Raw genomic sequence first — 27,982 nt, 5'->3', positions numbered from 1 at the left:
CGCAGAGCTGAGACTCCCACCTCCAAGCTCCTGGTGCTGATGTATCTTGTGGCTCTGCAGCTTTAACTTCAGACTCAGAGCTGGCCGCTCTTTAAAGCCAGCTTCAGTTATCTTATGTACAGACCATCTTCACAAATAAAATGTGCAGAGTATATAAATATACTCCTCAAGTTCATAGTTTTAGTGAGCCCCATAGTTGATTTTTTTTTGCTGTATTTCAGAATTAGAATAATCTTTATTAATAATAGAAGTGCCTTAGGAAAATACTGACTAAGCATCATATTTGGGCACATTGTATTTGATGGTGTAGCAGCATACCCACTGGCTCATACTACCCCGTGTTTTAGGGGAAAGAATAAAACACTCAGGCCTGTAAGTGACTCTGAGACTTTGCAGGTACTGTTTAAAAGCTCTGCTCTTCACCAGTTTTTGGTATTGCTCTCTCATTGACACTGAATAATTTTGAAATAATTGTTTAGAACATGAAAGCGTACGTCAGGTCACGTGTATAGTAAACACTGTATAAGGTCCTTGCAAAGGGCACCTTCTCTTAGGGAAGACTCGTGTCTTTGTTGTGGAGGGATCTCTCTTACATCCACGTAATGGCCTTTTGTGTCTGACACCTTTCAGCTTCCGGAGGACCCCAGCCGGCCAGTGGCTCTGGTGCAGGGAATGGCAGCCCTGTGTCTCAGACAGAAGCCTCCTCTCGGTCCCTCCCGCTAGTCGGAGGTGGAGAGAGCACCGCTGTCTGGTTTTCCGCCGGCAGCGAGCCCTTCGCAGGTGCGGCAGGAAGCTCCACTTCCCATCCTGAGGTTGTGAAGGCTTCAGTTCTGACCCGCTTCTCAGCCTCCTCCCCGCAGTCTCGAGGAAGCCACTCAGCGCTGTATGAAATGAGCTACTCTGAGCTGGCCACTGAGTCCTTGTCTTCATCGTCCTCAGAAAGTCTGGGCTTCTCGGCACCTCGCGGGGAGCGCTCGAGTGAGTCTCCACCACGAAACCGCACCCCCGAGGAGGGTGGGGGGCTGCCTGAGCTTGATCTTCAGTGATAATGAAATGGTTCTGCAGGCCTCTCAGTATCTCCAGGCCATCCTTCTAGCTGGTTGATACCCATAAACCTGTATATCCCCCAATTTTTCTGTAATGTCTCCAAGATGCTGCTGTTATCACTTGCCGCACACAGCTCGGGGACTTCTCTGCAGTGTCCTTCCAGCCCTTAGAGCTCACCCCCACACCCCCACGCTGCCGCCGTCACACAGCTTCTGGAAGGTGAGAGTATCATCTCCTCGTGAGTGGTTGTTCACACCAGGTCTGGGCTTCCATCAAGAGACATTCTCCTTTCCCCCTTTTAAACAGCCTTATTGTGCTATATTTCACATTCTGTATAGTTCACCCATTTAAAATGTACAATTCAGTGGCGGTTTTGGTATAGTCACAGAGTTGGGCCACCATCACTACCATCTGATTCCAGAACGTTTTCATCACCCCAAAAAGAAACTGCTCACTGTGGTCTCCCCACTCTCTGCTCTTCTGGGCCTCTGACAGCAGCCATGAGTTTACTTTCTGCCTCTATAGACTTGCCTACTGGAGACGTTGCTTACAAATGGAACCATAGCATGTGTGGCCTTTTGTGTTTTTCACTTAGCATCAGGTTTCCAAGGTTCATCCCTGCTGTGGCGTGTGTCCTGGCTTCATCCCTTAGTGTTGCCAAATGCTGTTCCGTTGTATGGATGTGCTACGTTTTAATTTGTACTTTTATCAGTTACTGGATATGTGGGTTGTTCCCACCTCTTGGTTATTATGACTGGTACTCTTGTGAACATTCAAGTACATGTTTTTGTGTGCACATATGTTTTCTTGGAATTGCCAGGTTAGATGGCAGCTCTGTTTCTGACCTTGGAGGAACTACCAACCTGTTTTCCAGAGGGGCTGCACCATTTTGTATTCCCACTGGCAAAGTAGGAGGGTTTTAGTTTCTTAGCACCTTGAACGCCGTTTGTTGTTGTCGAGCTCTTTTAATTCTAGTGAGCTGACTCACTGGAAAAGACCCTGATACTGGGAAAGACTGAGGGCAGAAGAAGAAGGGGGCAGCAGACGATGAGGTGGTTAGATGACATCACCGACTCGATGGATGTGAATTTGAGGAAACTCCAGGAGACAGTGAAGCACGAGGGCGCCTGGTATGCTGCAGTTCATGGGGTCGCAAAGAGCTGAACATGACTTAGCAGTTGAGCAACAATAACAGCAATTGTAGTGGAGGTTAAGTGGCGTCTTAAGTGGTACTGGATTGCAGTATTCCCAGCTGACTAATGATGGTGAGCATCTTTTCATGTGCTCATTGACCATTTGTATATATTCTTCGGAAACGTCTGTTTAGATCTTTTGAACCTTTTTAAATGGGGTTGTTTATCTTTCTTTAATTGAGTTGTGAGAGTTCTTTATATATTCTGGATACTTGTCCTTCATCAGAAAGATGATTTGCAGTCATTTTCTCTTATTCTATGGGTTGTCTTTTAACTTTCTTGCTGTTATCCCATGAACAGCACGAATCTTTTAATTTTGATGAATTCTAGTCTGTTGCTTTAAGAAAACTTTTCCTTTGATGTTCCTTTTTAAGAATGTTTTTGGAAAATATTTTGAGAACAATTCTCATCCGCCTTATCAAAGTAAATTGCATGTTGATAAACCAAAAATACAGTAACTTATCATTTAAGCTTATAATAGGTTTGAGTTCTTACCTCTCTACCACTAACAATGGAAGCTCTTTTCCCTGCTATGAGTTCTCTAATTAATGAGTAAAATTAGCATTTATTGTTTACTACTGATGTGATATGGAAAAGCATATGCTCTGTTGTAAAGAATACCACATGTGTGGGTGGAGACTATTTGTGCTGTTTTACATCCAAGCATGGAAAACACACTCTTTCTGTCACTTAAACACAAGGCATCCTTTTCTGCCCTGCCCCTGTGGTCTCAGAAGTTTCGCCTTCACAGGCCTGGAGTTTACATCCCATAGAGTTTCCCTCTTCCATCTCTTCAGTACCTACATCTTCAGTCAGGGTGCAATTGGTGTGTGGGGACAATGTGACTTCAGTGTGAGTGGCACGTGGGGTTCTGAGGCACCAGGTGAGGAAGAGCCATGTTCCTGAAACCACCTGCTCTGGGGTTGCATAACACCTTCTCTCTTTTCCCTGGAATCACCCACAGCTCACAGCTTCTGCCGTACAGCTTTCAGGTTTCTCGGGTCATCCCTTCCTCTGGGCTCAGGTGCAGCCCCTCTGTTTCAGGGGATGACTGCCCCCTGTGTTGTCCATCAGCCTGAGAGGCGTGGTTGGCCTGCAGCATCACAGGCCTGTCCTCTTTGTCAGGGAAATTGTGGCCAGGCACGCTCCGCTCTCCAGCTTCTCCTGGTGGACTTTGCGTGGGTCTCTCTTAGGTCCCCCCGCGAGGGTCAGATCGCATCTGCGACCAGGTCCTGGCTTTCCTGGCGCCGCCCCAGCTCCCTGTGTGCGCCTGTGCCCCTGCTCATCCCTGCCGGTCAGCTAACACACACCTGTCATGGAGTGAGGGCTTCCCGGGTGACATGAGCAGTAACGAACCCACCTACCTTTGCGGGAGGTGTAAGAGATGTGGATTCCGTCCCTGGGTTGGAGAGAGCCCCTGGAGGAGGGCACTGCAGCCCACGCCAGTATTCTTGCCTGGAGAATCCCTTGGACAGAGGAGCCTGGGGGGCCACAGTCCATGGGGTTGCAAAGAGTTGGGTACGACTAAAGCCACTTAGCACTCGCATAGGAAGTGAGTTGACCTCATACTCAGCTTTACATCCATTTTCCACCAAGGTAGGTCTCTCAAGGACTAAACTGACTTAGGAATTGGAATAAGAATCAGAAAAGAGCCTGTTTTTCGCATTAGATCCAGATTATGAAGCAGTTAGGCCAAGAAGAATTGGTCCTCGTTTCCCTCATTTCTGAAAAGAAGGATTTATTTGATAATAATCTAAGATTCTTTAAGTTTATAGCATAAAATATATACCCAAGAAAAAAGGAAAAGGATATTTATTCATGTGTCACCTACTCCTATTCAGTCCCACCAAGAAAAAAAAAAACAAGCTCACCTGTAACCTCTAACCATGATGCCGTTTCTCACTGAGGGGCTAGCGTGGAGAGCTACGCTGTAGAATAACAGACACTATAGAATGGCGGGCCCTGTGTCCATCAGCTATCGCTGGTCCCACCTGGAGGTAAAAGCCTTTAGGGTAATCCAGCCTCCCTCCCCGGTCTTGTCAGGTGGAAAGCTCCAGCAGGGTTGTTAGTTTTTTGCCCACTTAGGTCTTCACTGGGGACACGGCTGGTAAAGAATCTGCCTGCAATATGGGAGACTTGGGTTCTATCCCTCGGTTGGGAAGATCCCCTGGAGAAGGGAAAGGCTACCCACTCCAGTATTTTGGCCTGGAGAAATCCACGGACTGTACTGTCCATGGGGTTGCAAAGGGTCGGACATGGCTAAGAGACTTTCACTTTCACTTCCCCCCACCACCGCCACCAATTTCCCTGACATAAACACTATTTATTATGTATCACCAAGAAGAAATACTGTATTGATCCTGTTCACTGGAGTAATGAAACTTATCGTAAATCCAAGTCACCTGAACAGCAGCACTGATCTTGCACTGCCTCTGGAGGATTCAGTCACTGCTGTGTTAGCAGGAAAGATGCACATGTTGGGTTTTCACCTCGTCAGTTTCAGACAAAGACCCTGAGAAGGCAGAGGACAGCATTGTGGCTCACACAGCCCCGCTGTACACCGCACTGACCAGCCCTCCTCTTTCTTGTCCTCTTGTAGCCACCGAAGACAGTCCTGAGCTGGGTATTGGTACCAAAGCTGAAGAGGGGGCTTCCTGGGGAGCGCCAGGGGTCCGCACTCACAGCCCGCACACTTTGGCTACGTTCGCTGGAGTTGGGGAGCGCACACTGCGATCTCTCACCAACGGCAGCACAACTCCCAGGGATGCGGGGCGATCGGCGGCGACAGCTGGAGAAATGGAGAGTGCCACACAGCTGGGAAACACGACGGTGACTGGGGACGCCCGCCCGGTCTCAGGTTCATCAGCGGCCACAAGGACCTTTGGAGGGCGTGGAGGTGATGGGCAAGGTCTCTCTGCATGTTTCCTCAGCGTATCTGTCAGTTTGCTTTGTGGTGCTAGGTTGGTTTTGGCTTCCCTGGTGGCTCAGATGGTAAAGAATCTGCCTGCAGTGCAGGAGACCTGGGTCGGGAAGATCCCTGGGAGAAGGAAATGGCAACCCACTCCAGTATTCTTGCCTGGGGAATTCCATGGACAGAGGAGCCCAGTGGGCTGTAGTCTGTGGGGTCATAAAGTGTCAGATATGACTGAGTGACATGTCTGACATGACATTTTCACTTTCACTTTCTAGAATGAGTTTGCTGTCAACCCAAGTGTCTTACCAGCTCCCTGTGGAGAGCACTGTCTGGGTTCTCCCACCTCCCCCACCCCCGTCCTCCCCCGCGCTTACCCGAGACATTGGCACTGTTGTGAGCCAGGATGCTTGCAATCAAGGAGCCCAGCCGGGTTGTGGCTGAGGCCGATCTCCTGGGAAAGAAATATCTCATTATACAGAATGGAAAGTTGGGAGGGTTTTCCTTTTTCCATTTAGGCACAACAATTGTTTTATTTGGGGTCTTAAGAGCTTTTCAGATACTCATTTGCTTTTATCAAAAAAAAGGTCTGTGGAAGGAATCTGGACCTGTTCCCTATTGTTTGGGGCCCACTTCTCTTTTATTGCCGTTTCCAGTGCTGCTGCTGTGCTCTTCACAGGAGGGCAGGTCATTCAAACCCTGCCTGCCTCCCTGTACAGTCTCTCCAGAGAAAGTGTCTCTCCCCCGGGGGGCAGTTCACGGGCCGGACACTGAAAGTCTGTCTCAGAGTGCAGGTTCGCAGATGCCTGTCTGATGGGCCTAACTGTAGTTTTCCCTCAGCAGTCCCTGGGATTAGCTACGATGGAGCGAGCAGCACGGACCCTGATTGCGGGACCTCCAGTGAACACACCAACTACACCTGTGCTTCGTCTCCTTTCACCAAAGGGGAGCGGGCACTGCTGTCCATTACAGACCACAGTGCATCCCTGGATGGAAGGGAGACTTCGACCTCTTCCGTTAAGATCTCAAGCTCTTTGAGTTCAGACTCTTCTCCCTCTTCTCAGGCTCAGACCGAGAGGAGTAATGTCTCATCCCACCAAGGAGAACATGCTCAGCCTTCCCCTGAGGCGCTGGTTCTGCCCACGGCCAACTCTCCGTCTCACACACCCACCCTTAATACACCAACCACTCTGGTTCCCCCGGACGCCGGTGCCAGATCTGTTGGTGGCGCATTATCATCTTCTTCCTCGGAGCCGCCCTTGCCCCTGCCCTCAGTGTCGCAGTCCTACCAGTCATTCTCATCAGCCTTGCCATCTGCTGGGGCCTCTGCTCATCCCCTGCCGTCCAGCCCTGATGCACCCCCTCCTTTGTCCTCCTCGCCTCCCCCCTCGTCACTGCCCCCGACGGCGTCTGCCCCCGCCTCGCTGTCTGACTCACAGACAGCCCTCCCACCTGCACCTGTTACCCCAGTCCTGCCCAGGGCAAGGGATGCTCCCGCGACTTCAGCTCGGACGCCAGCAGTCACATTGTCTGTTCCTAGCAGTCAGACAGTGGGCCCTGAGAACCAGAGTAGCCCATACCTCGAGAGCATCAGCACAGAGTCGAAGCCACCAAGCCTGCAGACTCTGCCCGCAGAGGCCACGGAGGCTGTAACAGTGATGTCTGCTCTGGGGACCCCTTCACCCCTGGCCTTCACAGACTACTCCACCTCTACAGACACTGAGCAAGCCCTTCCAGCCACGAGCACCAACGTAGCCCACACGTCTCCGGCTTCGGCAGCCACCACCCTCGAGACCTCTCATTCTCCCGTGGCCAGCCCTAGCCTCCCGTCAAGCACAGCAGCTCTGACGGGTGGCCCCACAACAGGACAGACGGTGGCCGGAGAAACAGGACAGACAGTGGTTCAGCTCTCGCCAACCAGTCCTGAAATTCTCGTGGTCCAAGTCACAACAGCAGGTGCTGTCACCACAGAAGAGAGCCCTGTGGATAGAGATGCTGGCACCAGATTGTTCCCCCTGACCGAAGAGTCGACAACAGGACCTGGCGCTACGGAAGACGACAGCCTGGCTTCATCTTTCCTCAAAACATCTCCTCCCCCTGGAACCACACCTGTCTCTACAGCTAAGGTGTTAACTCCTCCGCCGACCACCTCCCCTGCGCGGAGCAGCACCCGGTCACCCACAGCACCGTCGTCTCCCGCTGCAGGTAGGACGCGGCTGTGGACGCGCCGAGGATTGCGCGGGGCTCTGGTGTGATCTCAGTGCTTTCTTGAAGCACTTAAAGCAGGAGAGAATGCCCCAGTGGCCATTTTCTCACCCTTTTCTCAGCCCTGAGTTACAGAGGGCAGACAGGAGAAGATGCCGTTGGCCGTGCTGACACTAGTAGTGGGTAGCTTGTAGTGCCCTGTGATTGCACGACCTTTTCAAGCATGCCTTTAACAAGGCCAGAGTGGGGTAGTGAAGTGAGACTGAAGGGTGGGAAACGAGTCAAGAAGCTTTATGTGACCTGTCTGAGACACAGAGTGAGCAAGTGCCTGCTTCCAGATCAGAATCCCAAGCTTCTGGGTTAGTCAGCTGGTGCCCCAGTCACTAGGGAAGCATCTCTTGATCCCCTGAGATTTCCCTAAGACTATGGCGCTGGCTGATAAATGCAGGTGAAGGGACATGTTCAATGAGCGGACGATGAACTGACCTTTCCCATAGTGACTGTGTGACATTGCACTTGAGGTTATGTATCTCTCTATCCATGTAAAAGTTGCTGGGACAAGAGAAATAAAATCATCCACATGATTCTTTGTCACTTTAGGACAGGTAGTAGGGAGTAGGATGCTACCTCCTTTGATATCAGGGCCAAGATTTGCTGGATATTTAGTTTTTCTAGACTCAGGCAAGGAAAACTCTATTGATAAAAAAAGTGTAATGGAGACTGAAGGAAAGAGGGAAGAAGGGGAGGGCATTGGAGGCAGGTCCAACTAGGCAGCCATCATCCAGCTTGTGGTCCAGCCATAGAGCCCATGCAGCCCGAGAGCCCCGATACATCAGTGCCCGCTTCGTGCCAGTGGCCTGCGTGCCGCTAGGAGACAGAAGCTGGCTGCTGCTTCTGGCGAGTTTGCAGTCCTGCTTCAGGACTCACAGGCTTCGTTTCCAGATGCCAAGTATATTCCATTATTGGATAGAACATAATTCACAAGTGTCCCTTAAAGCCGATTTCAGCCCCTGCAGTGATAGCTGTAGACCAGTAGGAGGAGGATTGATATTGGCTGTTGCTATGTCTTGTGACAGAGCCCGTGGGTGCAGTGTTGGATATATAGGTGCTGTGCACACGTTTAGATATATCCCAAGTAGCCGTGGGGAGCCAGGACACCATCTTCAGGTTTAGCCTGTTTGTCTTCAGGGTAATTCTGGAGCTAGAACTCTCTATTTTTGTCTTCCTTTTCTTGTTCTACCACTGACTTCTCTCCTTGGAGATGACTTTTCTCCTTCTGTTAAGAGTTTGGATTTTTCTCAATGTGTGTCAGAAACCTTTATTAGGCAGTTATGGTATAAATGGAGTGTGACAAGACCAGTTATAGAGACCAAAACAGAGAGTGTGGTCATTGCCCCAGGAGCCGGCAGTCCAAGAGGACAGTGGGGCCTGGGCCTCGCCAGGGCCTGGCGGAGTCAGATGGGCTCATGGTCACACCGTGTGAAGAGAGTGCTCACTTGCGGGCTTTTTTTCTGAATGACTGCATGGTTATTTGGAGACCCATTTACAGTGTGAGATCTTTGGAAAAGAGAAAACTTGGAGCAGGGAGGATAATTGATCAGGTGTCATTTCCCCCTTAACGTGTGTTTTAAATAGGCATTGCTTCAAGTAGAATTTGTTAAGTATCCCAAGGCAGTGTCATCATTTCCAGGCTCAGGAATCTGTAAGCAGCATTCGGATTTGAACCAGCGCCTGTATTCAGGGATCCAGCTGTTTAATACCCCTGTGTGTACACAGCCAGTGCCGACATCCAGTCTCCATGCTTCCCTTCTGCACCTCCGGGAACCCATTCTATTTCGTAGTATGGCCTTTTCAGGGCAAGTACACAGAAATAAGCAAGAATCAAATATTAGCTGGGAGAATTAAATATTTACCTAGAGCTGCCTTTTTACCTTTGCTGTGTGATTAACTGCTCTATTCTGGAAATGTGTTTTCAGTTAACAGCTGCACCACTCACCCTTGTCTTCATGATGGGAAGTGCATTGTGGATCCCACCACACATCCTGGGTACCGATGTGTGTGCTCACCTTCCTGGCAAGGGGACAACTGCAGTGTGGGTAAGAAGAAAAGTCGTCTGTGACGGTCCATAATGTAGGGCCACACTGAGGCAGGCAGTAGACTCCTTTTCCTCCAGAACATAGGGCAGCAAGAATTTTAAATTCATGCCCTGCTTACTTGAGGGTTAACATGCTTATGCATTGTCTGCAGAGTAATGTCAGACAGTGACATTGACAGGCCCCCATGATCCGGCTGCTTCTGTGGGCTCTGCATTCCTGGACCACCCACGGCTCCCTGAAAACTCCCGCAATTTACTGCTCTGACCTTCGCTGTGCTGGTGCTTCAGCCTAGAATCCCCCTACCCACTTCTGCTTATTAAAGTCCTTCCAGTCTGTCCAGATGTTATTTGAAACAGTCCTTAATTCTCTCTCCCATCAAAATAACTACCTTCTTTACTTCCTCTGTACTTTCAAATCCTGCCTTTCATTCATGTTTATTTGTACCCCTGGCTGTCCCCACCCTCAGTAGACTGGTAGCCCCTTGAGAGCAAGTGCAGTGCCCACTCGTTCTGGTCTTCTCCACACCCGGTGCCATTTGGCTCTTAGAAGTGCTCCTTATATCAGACTATGAGTGTGCTGCCCGCTGCAGATTCACTGTGGTCCTGTGTTCCCTCTTCCACAGATGTGAACGAATGCCTCTCGAACCCCTGCCCACCCCTAGCCACATGCAACAATACTCAGGGATCCTTCACCTGCAGATGCCCAGTGGGGTACCAGCTGGAAAAAGGGATATGCAATTTGGGTAAGAGAGTTCGTCTGTCTTGGAATTTTCTCTGCACTACAATGTATTTTGCAAAATAACATTTATTGTTTTTCTCCCTAATCAAAATCTATATTTGCCCAAGGTATAAATTGAAGGAATATAGGAGTAGAAGATACTATTATTCCACCACTCAGAGACATAGCACTCTATTTGCAGTCTTTTTTTTACTGTACATTATATTTTTATACAGTTGGAAGTCATATGGTATTTGTACAAACTTTATATCTTAAACATTTTTCATGTTATTAAAAATATTGTACAAACTTTGTAGTGACTGCATAAGTATGCCCTCATTTATGCAAACACTATTTGCTTAACGTTCTACCCTACAGTTAGGGGGGAAAAAGATCAAAAGGATAGTTCAACCAAAGAGTAAAAACGAAAAAAAAAAAAAAATTAGGGAGAGAAAAAAGAGAATAAAACCCTGATGTTCTACCATATTCGCACATACTTTTCATTTTTAAAAACTATCTTCATGTTCTTGTCCACAGGTAGATACATTTTTACAAAGCTACTGCCAAAATTGTATCATACAATTTGTCACATTTTGACCTTGAATTTAGTAGAGTCCATGAAGCTGGTTGGTTTTAGATATAATCTCCATTTTACAGGTTAAAAAGCCAACAACCCAAATGAAAACTAAGGCCCTGACACAGTAGCTAGTGGTGCAGCTTCCGTAACTGCTTTGTGAGAGGCCAGGGTTGCAGCCCACCGTTCTTCCATCACCCAAGGCTGTGTTTGTCCTAAGAACTCTCTTGCACCCAGGGTGTGTAACCTGTGTTAGAATGCCAAGTTCAGTGAAGAAGAAATTAGAAGTGAGGAATGGGGTTATCTAAGATGGATCAGGGAACTGTCAGGTACAGTGACACAGCTTGGAATCATCTTAAATCTCTTATTGTGCTGTTTAACACAGAAGAAGTTCTTAGTAAATGTTTTTTTGAGAGAACAAATGTCTGTATCCTTTGAAATTGTTATTTGCATGATTTCTACTGCCCATGAGCTGAGGAGGATCATCAAGACTTTTTAAGAAGGTGGTGTCAAATGGCAAAACTAAGACAATTTGGTAATGAGTTTGATGTCCTTTATTAAAGGGGAAGTAATTCATGGACTGGGGAAGTACAGGGCCTTGCAAACCATGGGAGGAACACTCTTTCAGAGCCATTTTGGGCAAGAGTGAGTTTTACTGAGTGTTAAAGTGCTGCACTCAATATGCCAGCAAATTTGGAAAACTCAGCAGTGGCCACAGGACTGGAAAAGGTCAGTTTTCATTCGAATCCCAAAGAAAGGCAGTGCCAAAGAATGTTCAAACTACTGCACAACTGTACTCATCTCACATGCTAACAAAGTAATGCTCAAAATTCTCCAAGCCAGGCTTCACCAATACATGAGCCATGAACTTCCAGATGTTCAAGCTGGATTTAGAAAAGGCAGAGGAACCAGAGATCAAATTGCCAACATCCGTTGGATCATTGAAAAAGCAAGAGAGTTCCGGAAAAGCATCTTCTGCTTTATTGGCTACACCAAAGCCTTTGACTGTCTGGATCACAACAAACTGTGGAAAATTCTGAAAGACATAGGAATACCAGACCACCTTACCTGCTTCCTGAGAAATCTGTATGCAGGTCAAGAAGTAACAGTTAGAACTGGACATGGAACAATTTCAAATCGAGAAAGGAGTACGTCAAGGCTGTATATTGTCACTCTGATTATTTAACTTATATGCAGAGTACATCATGGGAAATGCTGGGCTGGATTAAGCACAAGCTGGAATCAAGATTTCTGGGAGAAATATCAATAACCTCAGATATGCAGATGGCACCACCCTTATGGCAGAAAGTGAAGAAGAACTAAAGAGCCTCTTGATGAAAATGAAAGAGGAGAGTGAAAAAGTTGGCTTAAAACTCAACATTCAGAAAACTAAGATCATGGCATCTGGTCCCATCACTTCATGGGAAATAGATGGGGAAAAAAATGGAAATAGTGACAGACTTTATTTTCTTGGGTTCTAAAATCACTGCAGATGGTGATTGCAGCCATGAAATTAAAAGATGGCTTGTTCCTTGGAAGAAAAGCTATGACCAACCTAGATAGCATATTAAAAAGCAGAGATATTACTTTGCTGACCAAGGTCCATCTAGTCAAGGCTATGGTTTTTCCAGTAGTCATGTATGGATGTGAGAGTTGGACCAAAAGAAAGCTGAGTGCCAAAGAATTGATGTTTTTGAACTGTGCTGCTGGAGAAGACTCTTGAGAGTCCCTTGGACTGCAAGGAGATTCAGTCAGTCAATCCTAAAGAAATCAGTCATGGATATTCATTGGAAGGACCAATGCTGAAGCTGAAGCTCCAATACTTTGGCCACCTGATGCGAAGAGCTGACTCATTTGAAAAGACCCTAATGCTGAGAAAGATTGAAGGCAGGAGGAGAAGAAGATGACAAAGGATGAGATGGCTGGATAGCATTACCTACTCAACGGACATGAGTTTGAGCAAGCTCTGGGAGTTGGTGATGGACAGGGAAGCCTGGCATGCTGCAGTCCATGGGGTTGCAAAGAGTTGGACATGACTGAGCGACTGAACTGAACTGAGTTTTATAGAACATAGAAGCAGCAATGGGGAAACAGGGCATGATTGTCTGGGGTTGCATGTGAAGTCATTCAGTCGTGTCTGACTCTTTGCGACCCCATGGACTGTAGCCTACCAGGCTCCTCTGTCCATGGGATTTTCCAGGCAATAGTACTGGAGTGGATTGCCATTTCCTTCTCCAATTATCTGACCTTATTTAGAAAGAAGTATAGAGCCCAGAGTTGGCTTCACTGTTGAGGATGGGCTGACTGATGCACTGAGTTACTAATCAAGGGGAGCATTTTTAGGAACTTGAAAGTTGAACTTGCTGATGTGGTACCCCAGGCAGGTATAGCTCCATCTTGGGGCTAGAAATGTATTTCAACAACTTGTACCCTACTAAAATAAGGGTCGATTTGAAAATTGTTTAAAATACAGGGATCAAGTCAAAGTGTTATTTTTTAAGGAAAAAAAATCTGAGAATATAAACATCAGTCAAAGTTAAGACATCCTCGTAACCTATTCCATTTAGCTGCACCCTGTAAAAAATAAGCGAGGAGTTTTCCGTTTAAGAATGGAGACGGAAATGATTTTGAAACAGTATGGAAAAGTATACTTGCCCAGAGACTCAAATGCCAGGTTTCCAGTTCCAGGGTCAGCATGTACAGCGCACTGACTCCCTGAGCCTCAATTTCCTCATCTGTAAAATCAGATTACCACCTGCTCTTCTTCCCACTCGAGGATGTTATGAAGATCAAATAAAATAATGTATTTGAGCAAGCTTGGAAAGTGGTAGGATTCTTCAGATGGGAGGTATCCTGTGACATTAGGTGTCTAATCTCTTGGACCAGGACTGAAAGCAATGAAAGTGATAAACTACTCTGAATACAGAGCAATGATTATGGATCTTTTAAGAATCATTTAGATAATATGTAAATCACCAGCGGAAAAAGTTGCCCTAAAGCCAGATGATGTAACTGCAGTGGGAAGACTGTGCCTGGGGGACCCTGTGGAGCCTTCTTCATATTCACACGGATGCAGAGGCCATGTGTACTGCGCGGATGCAGAAGAGATCTGTACTTGCCGGTCACCATATGTGTGTTTCTGCACAGAGGGTCTGGGTGCAGACCTAGACCTGAGGATGAAGGAGTGGGGGGACTGTCCTGGAAGCCTGTGTGTGGAGTGTCCCACAGGCACCATGGATCAGGAGGAGAGCCGCTTACTGTGTTAACAATCATCTTTCCCTTTTCAAGTCATTTAGCTTCATTGTTCATAAACATCAGAGGAACATGCAAATTAGAGTGTGCTGAAACGCTTTCATTTGGCCAAGAATGTTTTCAAAGAGCTCCCTGCTGCTCAGAAAGAGTCCTAAGCAGCTGGCTTCACTGAACTGTAGAACAAGCAAAAAGATGTTAAATAAGGATTAAGGGCTTTAGACAGTAAGTATAAGATGTTAAATGTTTTCCCTGGCTCATTTGTGGGCCTTTTTCTTAATTCAGCAGGCAAGCTTTCTGTGAAAGAGCAGCTTCATGGGTTTCTGTGTTGAGATTTTTTTTTTTTTCTTGTCCAGAGGGAGAGATAAGAATTTAATCTAAAGGAAGATAAGAGCCAGATATACGGCAGGCTACCCTAATTTTTGATTGCCTACCCATTTGTAAGTTCCATTCCCCTCAGGCCCAATCAGCACAAATTGATGTTAACTAGAATTTTATTTTAGGAGTGAAATGGACCTTGGAAAATGGGGCTACATCCTTTTGTGTCTGAACCCAGCAGTATCTTGAATATGTGTTGTTTTCATAAACAGCTTATCGTCATGGAGTCTGACAGCTCCCTGGAGTGGGGCCCTGCTGCGGATGTTTGACACCTTTCTCTGCAGCCACTTAGTTGCCCTTAGACTGTCAGATTCCTCAGGGGTCTGCGGGTTTAGGGGGTAGAAGGCCTTGGAAGATGGACTCACGTGATGTTAAATGTTAATTTTGGCCCTTGGGAGCTGGGTGATCCTGGGAAGTAACCCAGCTTCTGGAAGCCTCTTTTATCAATGATAGAACAGACATTTCCTCTGAGCAAGAGGAATAGGGATTGGATAGAGGTGACTAATGAGAAGAGGAAATCAGAGCACACCCTTGAAGTTAGGGCTTGCTGACTAACTTCATAAAAGACCTAGAAAGCAAGAACTTTCCTTCATCCAAAGCTTTACAGGGGTTGACAAGTCTTTCCAGCCCCAGGTCTCCCTCTCCTCCTCCTTGAACTGTGTCCTTAGCTCACCTCTGTTCTCTGTCACAGCTTCACTGAGCATCTAAGATGTGAGAACCCATTGGAGAGGTGAGGAAGGGCTCATGCTCACGTAGGCTAAAGGCTCCTTGGAGCCTCTCACGCAGAGGTCTGCTCAGTCTGAGCCTTCAGCTCAACTGAGTAGGTGCTCACTTTGCTAGACGAACCTTGAGGAGAGAGAGGTGGTCTCTGCCCTCCAGGAGAAAGAAATGTTTGGAGAGCATCCTGGGAGCTGGAGGAAAGCTGGGTGCCCTGAGATTTACAGATGCTCACACTTGTGCAGGTTGACCTTGTGAGGTCTAACAGGTTATGTTTTCATTTTCAGTTAGAACCTTCGTGACAGAGTTTAAACTAAAGAAAACATTTTTTAATACCACCGTGGAAAAACGTTCAGACCTCCGTGAAGTTGAAAATGAGATCGCCAAAATGGTAAGTGTCCCAAGAGGCATCTCCCTGCTAGTCCTTTGTTTTCTAGAACAGATTTTCTTCAGAGTGGGAACCTCCTGAGGACCACCTGTATCTCCCAGACTGTTCGTTTCTATCATACTTGGAAGGCGAATGTCAGGGTAAAATTAAAGGCCTCTCAGAAATAGTAGGGAGGTGTTGAGAACTAGTGATGCTGGTAGGAGCATTTCTTCTAATGTGTCTTCCTGAACTGCTTCTTTCAATGCCTTGGCATTTTTTCCTTTTCCATGTCACACACTTAGGTGACATGCACCAAGAAGAGCTATTGGTAAAGAGGAAAGACCCAGGGAGCCCTGCCGTCCCATCTGCTGTTGACCTGCTATGTGACTTTTTTGTGTGTGTTTCAGAACTTGGGGAGAATGATGCTTTTTTCTCAAGGGAATGACAAAGGTGGAAGTTAATCCCATTATCCAGGGTTGAGAATTCACTGAATGGATTATCTGGGGGCCTTTGATTCTTCTTCTTTCCCTCCTCATCTCCTTTTTGTCAGGAAGAAAGTAAAAATGGAGAGGAAGGGAGAAGAGTCAGAAATGAAGCTCAGACAGTATTTTGCTTCTTAGCCGCTACCAGAGTCTAAGAGTTAATGCTCAGAAACTTGAAATTTGCCATTAAAACAAGTTTTAGAGATTGATTTCTGATTTTAATTTTACTTGTTCTTTATGGGTAAGAGTATGTTAGCCAAAACCTATAAGATTTTATAAGACCATGAGTTTGATTTGTGTAAAAATTAGATTCCATTTCCCTTTCTGTATGAGCATCTACTCTGTAACAGGCAGTTTACCTCCTGTAAGAGGTATTGCCAACACCTTTACAGATGAAAGCCTGGAGGGCTCTGGAAGTTAATGACATTGCCTGAGATTACACAGAGCAGGTGCAGAGTTAGGAAACAATCCACTAGGCCACTGTCACTTCGGACACCAATTGTGAGTTCAGGAATCTCCAAGAGACAGTTTTGATAATGCACTAGAAGTACTCAGAAATCTCACTGAAAGCTGTTAAATTCAACATTAGGGTTTATTACAGTGGAAAGAGCCAGGTAACAGCCAAGGGAAGAGATGCATGGGGCAGAGTCCAGAAGGGTTTCAAATTCATTCCCGTCATCCTCTCTCTGTGAGGTCATAGACAGGGTTAACTCCTCTCAGCAATGATGTATACAGTATTCATGGAGCATCGCCAGCCAGGCAGACTCACCGAGCCTTGGTGTCTGGAGCCAAAACACAGATAGTTGCCTGTAATCCTGACCTGAGTCTCTAGCCCCTCTGGAGGTCCAGCTGGTACCTTGTAACTCAAAACCCCCAGCATAAATCATACTGTTAGACTATCTGGAGTGGCCAGGGCTTCAAGGTCTACAAAGGCAGGACATTCCAAAGGATTAGAGATTACCTTCCAGGAGTCAAGGGCTGGACCTCTCTTTGGTTAAGGTCAAATTCTTTACTAAATGGCAGGGTTTTATGTCTACTAACCCTATAGTGAGTGTTCTTGGCACCCCACTGCAGCTGCCTCTTTGCTGGGCTGTAGGTCAATATTTCCTTCTAAGATAGTACAGGGGCTGAGAACCTCCTGCAGAGATATAGTCCTTCCCATTACACGGTCTTCAATGACCCATCTGCTTTGCTCAGTTTTACCCAATATCAGCCGGCTTCCCTGGTGGCTCAGTGGTGAAGAATCCACCTGTCAACGCAGGAGATGCAAGAAACACAGATTTGATTGCTGCGCAACCCAGGCATGGCAACCCACTCCAGTATTCTTGCCTGGAAAATCCCACGGACAGAGGAACCTGGTGGGCTGCAGTTCATAGGGTCGCAAAGAGTGGGACATGAGTGAAGCAACAGCACGCACGCACACACACCCAGTGTCAACATATAATTTATTAGTGATGTGACATCCCCACCCCCAAGAAGTAGCGAAGATGTAGGCTATGACTAGAGAGGACTCAGGCTGTGTCTCAAATGGCCTTTCCCAAGATGCTCTTCTGTTCTGAAATGTGCTATTTCTGTTTTTTCCTGGGGAAAAAGAAAGTTTAATCATAATAAATCATTGCCTTATGAATATAAAGCAATGTTAATACAAAGACCAAAAAGGTTTGATAGCATCCTGTGAAGGATGAGATAAGTCTGACACACAGGCTTTGAAGACAGGTAGATTGCATTGGTCAAGATATTGAGACCCTCAGCTACTTGAGAGGAAGCCCCAAGCCCCAGTTCGTGCTATGGGCGGAGTAGGGAAGCAGGCATGGTACATCATGCCCCACAGGGGTTTTCTGCTCTTTCCAAGGGCACAAGGCAAACACAGGGAGTCACTCTTAATTTGCTCTCAACAAAAGGGCTCTTGACCCATGTAATGTAATTTCCCATGGAGAGCCTTTTTGAAGAGGATCTATCTGTGAGTTAGGTCAACTCATTGTAGATTATGAAGGGTCTGTGTAAGGCCTGCCAGACCTGAGGGAGCTGAAAGGAACCCAGCCTTTTCAGGAAGCCTTGTTCACTGTGCAAAGTCCAAATAAACAGTTGCCTCTGAGGTCGTTTGAAACCCTGGAGCAGATCTTAGACGAGATCTGCTCCTTTGAAGAGGTTTTGCATCCAAGGGTGCTATTCTGAACATCATTTCCTGCCAAGATTTCCCCCCACTGATTTACTATCTGCCTCTCTCCCTTTGTGCTCATGGAACAACAGAATAAGAGCAGAAAGGCATTTAAGAAAGGAACAAAAAAAAGGACACCACTCTGTGTGAGGCTGCCTGCTGATAACTCGATGACTGGAAAATGCCTGTTTGATCTTGAAAATAGGAAATTGGTTCTAGGTTCAAGGCTTTTTTGTCTGACTCACAGTTAATGATAAACTTCTTCCTTTCAGTTAAATGTGTGTTTCTCAACATTACCTGGTTATACCCGATCCACAGCTCATGTTTCTAGGTAAGTAGCAGGATTATATGTACTTGTTTGTGGACCAGTCCTATAGAAAGGGGAGGGTATTCTAACAAGTGTGATGGCAACAGCACTGGCCCCTGTTTTGCCTGTAATGTAGTTTCTCATGGAGAACCTTTTGGAAGAGGACCTATCTGTGAGTTAGGTCAGTTCATTGTAGGCTACGAGGGGTGATCCCAGGCCAAGGTCACGAAACCTTCATGCTCTCCCAGGCCCTCACTGGACAATGGGGAGGACACTCATTTTCCAAAAATTCTGGGACCCACATATCAGTTTAGGATGATTAAAATATGTATATTTGCCTGTAGGGAGTCCAGTGTTGTGGTGATGTCACTGCAAGCCACCTTTTCCCTGGCCTCCAACGTGACGCTGTTCGACCTGGCCGACAGGATGCAGAAATGCGTCAACTCCTGCTGGGCCTCTGCTGAGGTCTGCCAGCTCTTGGGGTCTCAGAGGCGGATCTTTAGAGGTAAGAGAGTGGCCCTCTGGGAAGACCCCCCATCCAGTTATGCACAGACCTAGGGTAGAAGTGTAAGGCCTTCTGGGCGCAGGTCCAAGAAACTTGTCATAGAGCTGACCTGTCTTTGAAATGGGCATTAACCACAAGGGGTTTGTGTGTGTATATCTTTGTGTGTATGTGCACTGACCCACACATGCACACACACACACACACACACACACACGATCCTGTACACACAGCATTGAAGTCTCCCAGTCCTTGGCATGCTTTTTCTGTTTCTCCTCTACAGCCTTGGTATTGGAAGGGATATAGGAGCAGATGTAATGAAGCAGAAATCACTCTTCTTTCCCTTGAAAGGCTCCCTCCCTCTGGGGAGGTAGAATTCACACACAGAATGTACAACACTTGTCAATGGCCCGAAACCTTCATCATGACATGCCATTAGGTAAATAAAGCAAGTGCAGTGTCTCCCATCCTCCTGTGTATTTGTTTGTAGATTCTAAATGCACAGAAACAAGATGAAGATTAGAGGCCAGATAGCTCATGGTGCCGTCCGTGATTTCTCTTTTCTTGTTCTTTATCTGTTTTTGTCAAAAGCTTCTACAGAGCATCTGGTGTGAAACAGATGAATAAAGGGATTAGAAACAAGTTTGGAAGGCATATTTGGGTCTTGGAAGGGAGGTTTCGCCTCTGGGATGGGAAAATTCTGCTGGAATCAAAAGTGCTTCCTCATGCAGGGGGGCCTGCCCCCGCTGCGTCTCGTAAGTGGTCTGAGCTGGCTCTGGTTGGCTCATTTTACTCACACAGGACTGGTGAGAGATGCAGAGTCAGAGTCGGCCTCCCCATCTGGTGCCCAGATGCTCAACTGTAGGTAGCAGGTTTGGTCTCTGTCTGCGAGCAGATCCTGGACCTTCCCGGTGGGCCAGAGCTCTGTAAGAGCTGGTCCTGAAAGCCCTCCTTCTGGACTGTGCTCTGTAGAGCCGGGAGCTCACCTTTTGTTCTGGGATAAATGCTAGAGCTTTGGCCCATTTCAGGGCTAGTTATTCACTTGAAGGAAAAAGAAAAGAGGCCAACATTCTGGAGCTGAAGTTGCTATCATTCAGCTTCATTGGGGAATTAGCTAAAAAGTCCCGGTCCCTTCATACTGTACTCTACCTTTTGAGGCAGGAACTCTTTGATTTGGCTTTCTTTTTCTTGCCAGTGATGCAGAGGTCCCGCTTTTTCCTTCCCAGAAAGGGGAAAGGGCACCTTTCAGTTCATAAAACACGTATGCTGTGTGTTCTGCATGGTCAACATTATATCAGGTTACTACTTTGTCCTTAGTAAACACATTTCATGTCTTGCCAATCAAGTGGCCATATATTTGGGTTTGTAAGGCCCTGCCGATGGCTGCCCTGCTCATGCTGTGGCCCTCCTGATGGGAAAGCTCCTGTCTTCCCTTGCTTCCTTGCAAAGTCCCATGCTTTTTATTTTTTAAAGACTTAAAGAAAATTTTAGAGCAGTGTTAGTTTCATAGAAAAATTGAGAGGAAGATATAGAGATTTCCCATATATTCCTGCCCACACAGGGGCTGGTGCCGATTCTTTGACTCTGCTTTGCTAGCCCCTGAGGTCAAAGACAGTCGTGCCTCCTGGCTGAACCCGGCCTCCCTTCTCTGTTTTCCCTCCCAGGGCTTCTCCAGGTTTTGCCAGCATGTGTTTGGTGTCTCACTCACCTCTCTGAGTGCTAGAGAGTTGGTCTGGATGAGCAGAAGTGGTCAGGTTTTGACATCTGGTTGTTCCCAGCATATGAGAGGCCGCGGGCTACTCTGGATGCTGCCTTTGGACGGGCGGGATTTTCCCTTTCAATTCACAAAACATCCACTTCCTCGCCTTTCAAAGAACTGTAGCTCTCATCTCTCCAGAGGCTTCGAGTCCTTGGAAATCCCCCAGAGGAGCGCCCCAGCCATAGATTTACATCAGTGCTCATTGTCTGTTTGGCGGATGTTATGCCCAGGAAGGACCATGGGAATTGTGGGTGCAGAATAATCACATCGCCAGGCTTAAAATGAAAACTGCATTATATGTGGTTCCGTTTGATGGATTGATGACAAAATATTAAGAATCTGGAGGACAGCAACCCCTCCGTCACAAAGGCAAGGCCAGCTTCCCCTGTCTTCGAGGGAATCTGCTTCGATTGACGGCAGAGTTGCTTCAGCAAGGCAAGTGGTATTTGCCCGCAGGCGGGCTTTGTGGGCAGGGCAGAGGAAAAACGTGATATTGGCTTCCAGAAAATATCTAATCAGGCCAGGCAGCTCAGACTGGCTGCTGCACAAACTAGTACTGGCCTGGACGGCCTTTTGTGCTGGAGGTATTTCTTTATATTAAGACTTCAAAAAGTTTAGATGAGAGATTGTGGCCTTTTAGTACGCCCTCTGTGCCAGCTTCACAGTTTGCTTGGTGAGATTTTCCATTTTTCATTTTTCTCCCTTAAATACAAACCTTTCACAATAAACAAAGGAAATTCTATCACACACACAAATAGGGTTCTGATTTAGCACACCAGCTTCCACTGATAAAGACAGGAAATTCAGCACTGAGAGCTGAAGCTGTGTCCTAAGCTAACCTCCCTGTGAGCAAGCCACCCATAGACCCCCAGCTCTCAGGACTCAGACAAGGGGGCGGATGCCAGGGCCCCTGGGGGGTGTCTGCTCCGGTCACATGAGCCTGCCTGAGGTTGGGAGGGGGGCGCAGTTTTGCCGTGTGAAGAGCAGGCCCCTGGTTTGGGTTTTTGCATCAAGTGGTGGTGTCCTTAAGGTGGGAGAAGGGAGCCCAAACCTCACTGCCCGGTGAGCACCCGTGGCCCTTCCTCAGCTCTGTCCCCACCCTGAACTTGTTCACACCCACCAAAAACAATGATATACCTCAGTCTGTAAATGGTGTAAATAAGATACTCTCCACTATCCCTCCATTCATGTTTCTGTTCTGTTGTCTGCAGATCCCAATTATGTGTGTTTTTTTCTTCAGACCTATCTTAGGTGGTAAAGGCACCCTCATTGTATCCGCTGTGTACAACCTCAGAAAGGGCCTGCTGTTTCATGCCTCGTGAAGGCCTGCTATATACAACCCATTCAACCCGAAAGAGGTTCACTGTTTACAGCCTCAGAGAGGGCCTGCTGTATACAACCTCTGAGAGGGCCTGCTGTTTACAACCTCACAGAGGGCCTGCTATATACAGCCCAAGCGAGGATTCACTGTGCGCAACCTCAGAGAGGGCCACATGCGCCACAGTGAGCGCTCTGTGATGATCATGAAAGAGTTCTCTGTCATCCTTGAAATGAGCATGGCCCACACGCCCAGGGCTGGACAAAGCCAGGTGGATATGCACACGTGGTAGAAGTGAGGCTCTAAAGTGAGGGGGCAGAGCAGGGAAGGGTGAGCGCCCTGTCAGCCCGGTTGTCGAGTGCCGCCCTCAGCATGTCAAGCATGTCAGCATGTCAGGCCTGAGTGTGGACCAGCCCTGCCAGGCGCTGGCCACCCAGAGCCAAGCCGGCCCCAGGCGGTGGGAAGGCAGACAGTGACGGAGCCAGACACCCAAGTTACATTCCACTCCTCGAGTCTGCTCGGCAGCAGCGGGCTGAGACAGGTCTTCTTCCCTGAGAGGGCAGGGGCATGCTTTCTGGGTTTGGGCCAGTTCTCCACTGCAGCCCTTGAGTGAGAAGGTGCAGAGGACCCCACCTACTGGGGGCTGTGTTTGCAGGGGACGCTGGAGTTGGGGATGCCACCCCATTTCTTCGGGGTTTGCTTTTTCCCTGTGGCACGCTGGGTAGACTTTTAGTAACAGGCTGGGCCAGCCCCGGGGAAGGAGTGGAAGAAGGCAGCGCAGAAGGGCCCCCTGAGAGGAGTGCGCTTCATGCAGGCTCTTTCGGAAACTGTTCTCTGAGCCTCTTGAAATAGCAAGTTCACGCATCTAAATGTTTGACATGGAGGAGGTTTTGTTTTGTTTCACTGTCTTGTTTTTCCATTTCAGCGGGCAGCTTGTGCAAGCGGAAGACTCCAGAATGTGACAAGGAGACCTCCATCTGCACCGATCTGGACGGGGTCGCGCTGTGCCAGTGCAAGTCTGGTTACTTCCAGTTCAACAAGATGGACCACTCCTGCCGAGGTAGCGGCAGGCCTGGGGCCCCGGGGCCCGGGGCGTGGGGGAGGGGCTTCTCTCTGCTCTGGGGGTGACCGTTCTAATCCGGGGGTGACTGGTCCTGGTTGTTTGGCTCCCAGCGGGGTTGAATCTGTTATCTCCTTGGAATAATAGCATTATCTCTGACTGGTGCGCACTAGTCTGGCCAATCAGATTCAAAGGAAAAGAAAAGAGAATGGAATGCCTGGGGTGGCCAGGCCTTTTCTTTTTTTTCCTACTTAGAGGAAGTTAGAAAAATTACTGTTTTAATTCCTAAAGCTTTATTCTATTGTCTGCTAATCTTTTAAAATGGAAATACCAGCATGAAGGCAAGGGTGTGCCCTTTAGCAGTAGCTGGCAGCTCAGGAGACCTGAGTCAGAACCCTCTTCTGCCTGCCCATCCTCTCTCACCTCGGGCAAGGCACTTAGCTTTGCTGAGCCTGAGTTCCCTCTTCTGTGCAATGGGTGCAGTGAGACTTCATCAGATATTCTAGGAATTAAAGAGGCAGTGGTTATGGAGGTACTTTGTAAGCCATCGCATTTGCTCTTGTGTTTTACCCAGGTTATTGTTGAACCAGTGGGTTCTGGTTTTAAAGATTTTATGTCAGAAATCTGATTCTGCTAACCTCTTGGGTGAAGATTAAATTCATCTAGTTTCAGATATCAGCTGTTCAGTGAATACAGTGCATGCATACTGCTTTAAAATAAAATGAATTAAAATCCAGAGCACTGGATGCCCTGACTTATAAAAGCCTGCTGCCGTGCACAGTCGCAGGAACACTGGCAACATAAAGGTGTCGTGTAGCCTTAGGCCTCGCATCACATGAGAACGTGTGTGGCCCAGTTTCCCTGCTCAGTCAACACCTGCCAGCGACAGATGTCCTGGAATCTGAGTGAAAACGGTGTCCTAGGGAAAGGTGACATGCCACTTATTTCTGTCAAGACTTCCTGTTAGAGGAGAGGGTAAAAATACATCTCAGGGCAGTGCTGTATCCTGAGCTTGGACCCTCTGACTTAGGTGCTTTGAAAGTGCACCTTCTCGGCTCTGCATGCAGCCCTGGGCGGGGTTTGGAGAGAGGGGCCCACGCTGGGGCAGCGGGCCTGATGCTGAAACTCATGGCACTGCTCAGCACCCCGTCAGCCTACCGCTCTGACGTGGAGATGGGGCTTCCTAGTTCCTTCTTAGCTGGTTTCATGCAGAGTGCTCCTGGCCTGTCTTAACTGGGGCACTGAGCCCACCTCGGGCGGGCAGGGGACCTCTGCTGACATCCACGTGTGCTGGGGGCTGTGTGGCCCCTGGGGGGCTGGGGAGTGGTGGCTTCTGTACGCAGGGCCTGTGCAGTTTCAGGTGGTCTCAAGAGTAGCCCAGCCACCTCTGCTTCTGACTAGCCTAAGTCATTTACCTCTCTTGGCAAGTCCAGTTTCCTAATTGTGTCGCTTACAAACTAGCGTTAGCAATAGCAGAGCTGCTGAAGATTTACCAGACACAGGGACACAGGCACAAGCAACGTTATGTGCATTAAGTAGTGACCCAAGAATCGGAATAAGGAAGCTGTGGTTAGCTTTTTGGGCTTACGGCCAAGGCCCTGCTTAGCCTGGTTTCTGCGGCATCCTGTTGGTTAGATTTTCATCCGTGACCATCAGGGCTCCATGATCCTGGAGCTCCTTGGGCCACAGACCTGTGGCTGGGTTCTGAGGGGTTACAGTGACATCTTCTGGCCATTGGTGCTGGAGCACAGGGATGGTTAAAAGGAGTACTCTTTAGGACACCTCAAATGTGGGTAAATCCCTGGTGTAAACTGAGGATAAAGGCATGTGGGTGTGTGTTTTCTAAATCTCTACAATTAGCAGTTGCATATTAGTAACTGCATATTGCTTTTTGTTGTACACACACACACACACACGCTTCCTACTATCTCACATAAAATGTCTTTACCAGACTTTCAAAGCATCATGTAAAATTAAAGCAGGTGTCCTTCCGATAGAGGTCTTGTAGCTTCCTTCCATCGTGCAGACATCCTGATGAATCCCAACCACCTGTTAGCAAGGCTGTTCCTCTGACTAGACTGCAGATACCTGGACAGAGGAGCCTGGCAGGCTACAGTCCACGGGGTCCCAAAGAGTCGAACACTGCTAAGTGACTAATACTTCACGTCTAGGCTGATGTCTGAAGCCCACAGCGCTGCTCAGCACGCTTCCATGGCATTCTGCAGGCAAGAGTACTGGAGTGAGTAGCCTTTCCCTTCTCCAGGGGATCTTCCCAACCCAGGGATCAAACCCAGATCTCTTGCATTGCAGACAGATTCATTCCCGTCTGAGCCACCAGGGAAGTGGGTGCCTGTCTGTAGAATATGTTTGTACATTGTGGGGTTCCACAAATGTCTGTTGAAGGAACAAATGGATGATGGGCAGCAAATATGATAGGACAAGGTTGGCAGGTCTTGATTTGGTTTCCTGCAAGGGAGCACAAAAGCCTGAAGATTCTACCATATACTGATTTTATTTTAAAAGGCCAGAAGGCCTGAATTTGCTGATGTTCATATCAATAGGGGGAGCCCACTTTGGGCATATACGAATACTGCCACATTGATTTCATCTTCAGTGCTGTGTGGGTCAGGGTCCCTCTAGGGTATGGAGATGAGGAGCTGGGTCCTCAGGCCCACTGGAGTGCCCTGTGACAAGGCTTCCCTCCCAGAGCCCAAGAGCAGCCCATAGTAGCAGTTGGTCTTTGATGAATGACTGAATGGGCCCATCTGAACTAAGGAAATATCATTATACCAGGAAGCCAGGCCACTTCTGAAGCTATGTGAAAACAGCCCAGCCCATCAGCTCACAGGCAGGACAACACATGGACCTTACATCTGGGTGGATGACAGCTGTGGCGTGGAAAGCTCCTACCCAGCAAATGAGGGTTGGGTGGGTAGAGCTGATATAAAAACATTTCCAGGAAGAAATGTTCAGAATAGAACAGACTAGTGTGACATCAACCTGCCCTGGGGCTGAGATGGGTGGGGATGGGTCACTGGGGCACCTGCAGTCCCTGTGTGGCTGCCCTGCAGTCAGAGCCGAGGGTCACCCAAGGGCAGCTTTCCCTGCTCCCGTGACCCAGCTGTAGTGTGGGGACCGCCAGGCATGGCACTTCCACTCCAGGGAGACAGGAGTGCTCTGCGTGTTCCTTAGAGAAGGTCCCACCTGAGTAAGGGCTTCCCTGGTGGCTCAGATGGTAAAGAATCTACCTGAAATGCAGAAGGCATAAGAGACTCGGGTTTGATCCCTGGGTGGGGAAGATGTTCTAGAAAAGAGAATGGCTGCCCACTCCAGTATTCCTGCCTGAAGAATTCCTTGGACTAAGGAGCCTGGTGGGCTATAGTCCATGGGGTTGCAAAGAGTCAGACACAACTGAGCAATACACCCGCACCCACACCCACACCTACCCACCCCTACGTGAGGCCTACTCAGAGTCTACTCAGAGTCGTCAAAGATTTGGGAGCGGGGCCTGGTTCCTCCTTCCGGAAATGGGGTATGATCATACTCTGCTGCTGCTGCTGCTAAGTCACTTCAGTCGTGTCTGACTCTGTGCGACCCCATAGACGGCAGCCCACCAGGCTCCCCGTCCCTGGGATTCTCCAGGCAAGAACACTGGAGTGGGTTGCCATTTCCTTCTCCAGTGCGTGAAAGTGAAGTCGCTCAGTCGTGTCCGACCCTCAGTGACCCCATGGACTGCAGCCTTCCAGGCTCCTCCATCCATGGGATTTTCCAGGCAAGCGTACTGGAGTGGGGTGCCATTGCCTTCTCCGATGATCATACTATACTTTGTTGCAAAAATTATTTGAAGCACCTGATGAAAATTCACTGTAACAAAATGAGGTTAATTTAAAAGGTAAATAAGGTTGAAGGAGAAATACAATGACTACTTTGTTGAGGCTAGAAGGAACGTGAACATACAAAAAGATATACCCTAAGTTCTCACTTGTTTGGTAAAGATAGGCACTCACTCAAGTTCTAAGCATCTGGGACGCTAAGGCAAAGAGAGAAATGTGATTTTGGGGAAAAAAATAGTAACCATAAAATAAAGAATAGTTCTTTAGGACCATCCCCATTCTTCTAGCTCCTGGGACCCAAGAGAAGTTTCTCTGGAAAGTCCGCATCACGAGGTTACTGAGTGGTATTCTGGCAATGTGTTCCATGATAGCCTGTGATAAATACCCTAGGCCATGCCCGGGGCTGCTGATACTAATAGACTGCCTTTAATAAAGCAAGTGTAGCTCAGGAGAAGTGAATCCAGGGGAGCTGAAACAGTGCAGCGCAGGCTCACAGCGCTCACGATCTGCTGTGAGAGAATTTAGGTTATTTAGAACAGTATTTGCCACACCATTCTGCAAGACTCTAGTGACATGTCAGTAGTCTATGACAAAAAAATAGATGCTAGAATCATTTAGTGTCCAACAGTGAAAAATAGAACAACATCAAGCGTGTCTACATGTGTGCGTGCCAAGTCGCTTCAGTCGTGTCCGACTCTTTGTGACCCTGTGGACTGTAGCCCCACCAGGCTCCTCTGTCCGTGGGATTCTCCAGGCAAGAATACTGGAGTGGGTTGCCTTGGGCTTCTCCAGGGGATCTTCCCGATCCAGAAATCGATGTCTCCTGCGTTGGCAGGCGGGTTCTTTACCACTAGCACCGCCTGGGAAGCCCACGTAGTTAAATGTTATTATGCGCTGATTCTTGAAGGGAAGCCTGTGAGCGATCTCCCAATCTGTGGGGCCTGCAGCCTTTGAGCCATGTGCTGTTGGCACTCAAACGTTGCCATCAGTGTGTGCTGTCTGTCTAGAGATTACTGCTCTGTGCTATGTACCTTTACTTAACTGTGATTCTTGTGTGCAGCGTATATCATACATTAACCATGAGTCAAATTTCTGTCATTCCTTGCACC

General features: G+C 47.9%; 1 protein-coding gene across 1 annotated transcript in view; it reads left to right on the top strand.

The window, feature by feature from the left end:
• Positions 1-27,982, top strand: part of HEG1 (heart development protein with EGF like domains 1) — a 94,588-nt gene that overhangs the window by 41,512 nt on the left and 25,094 nt on the right. The window contains exons 6-14 of the mRNA XM_018050126.1: positions 631-978; positions 4,840-5,136; positions 5,995-7,356; positions 9,333-9,452; positions 10,075-10,194; positions 15,375-15,478; positions 18,367-18,425; positions 18,746-18,906; positions 22,906-23,040. Of these exons, the coding sequence (XP_017905615.1) occupies positions 631-978; positions 4,840-5,136; positions 5,995-7,356; positions 9,333-9,452; positions 10,075-10,194; positions 15,375-15,478; positions 18,367-18,425; positions 18,746-18,906; positions 22,906-23,040 (2,706 nt within the window). The remainder of the gene's footprint in view (positions 1-630; positions 979-4,839; positions 5,137-5,994; positions 7,357-9,332; positions 9,453-10,074; positions 10,195-15,374; positions 15,479-18,366; positions 18,426-18,745; positions 18,907-22,905; positions 23,041-27,982) is intronic.

This window comes from Capra hircus, chromosome 1, assembly GCF_001704415.2.
Source record: "Capra hircus breed San Clemente chromosome 1, ASM170441v1, whole genome shotgun sequence".
Lineage (NCBI taxonomy): Eukaryota > Metazoa > Chordata > Mammalia > Artiodactyla > Bovidae > Capra > Capra hircus.
This window is presented reverse-complemented; position numbering and strand designations above follow the sequence as displayed.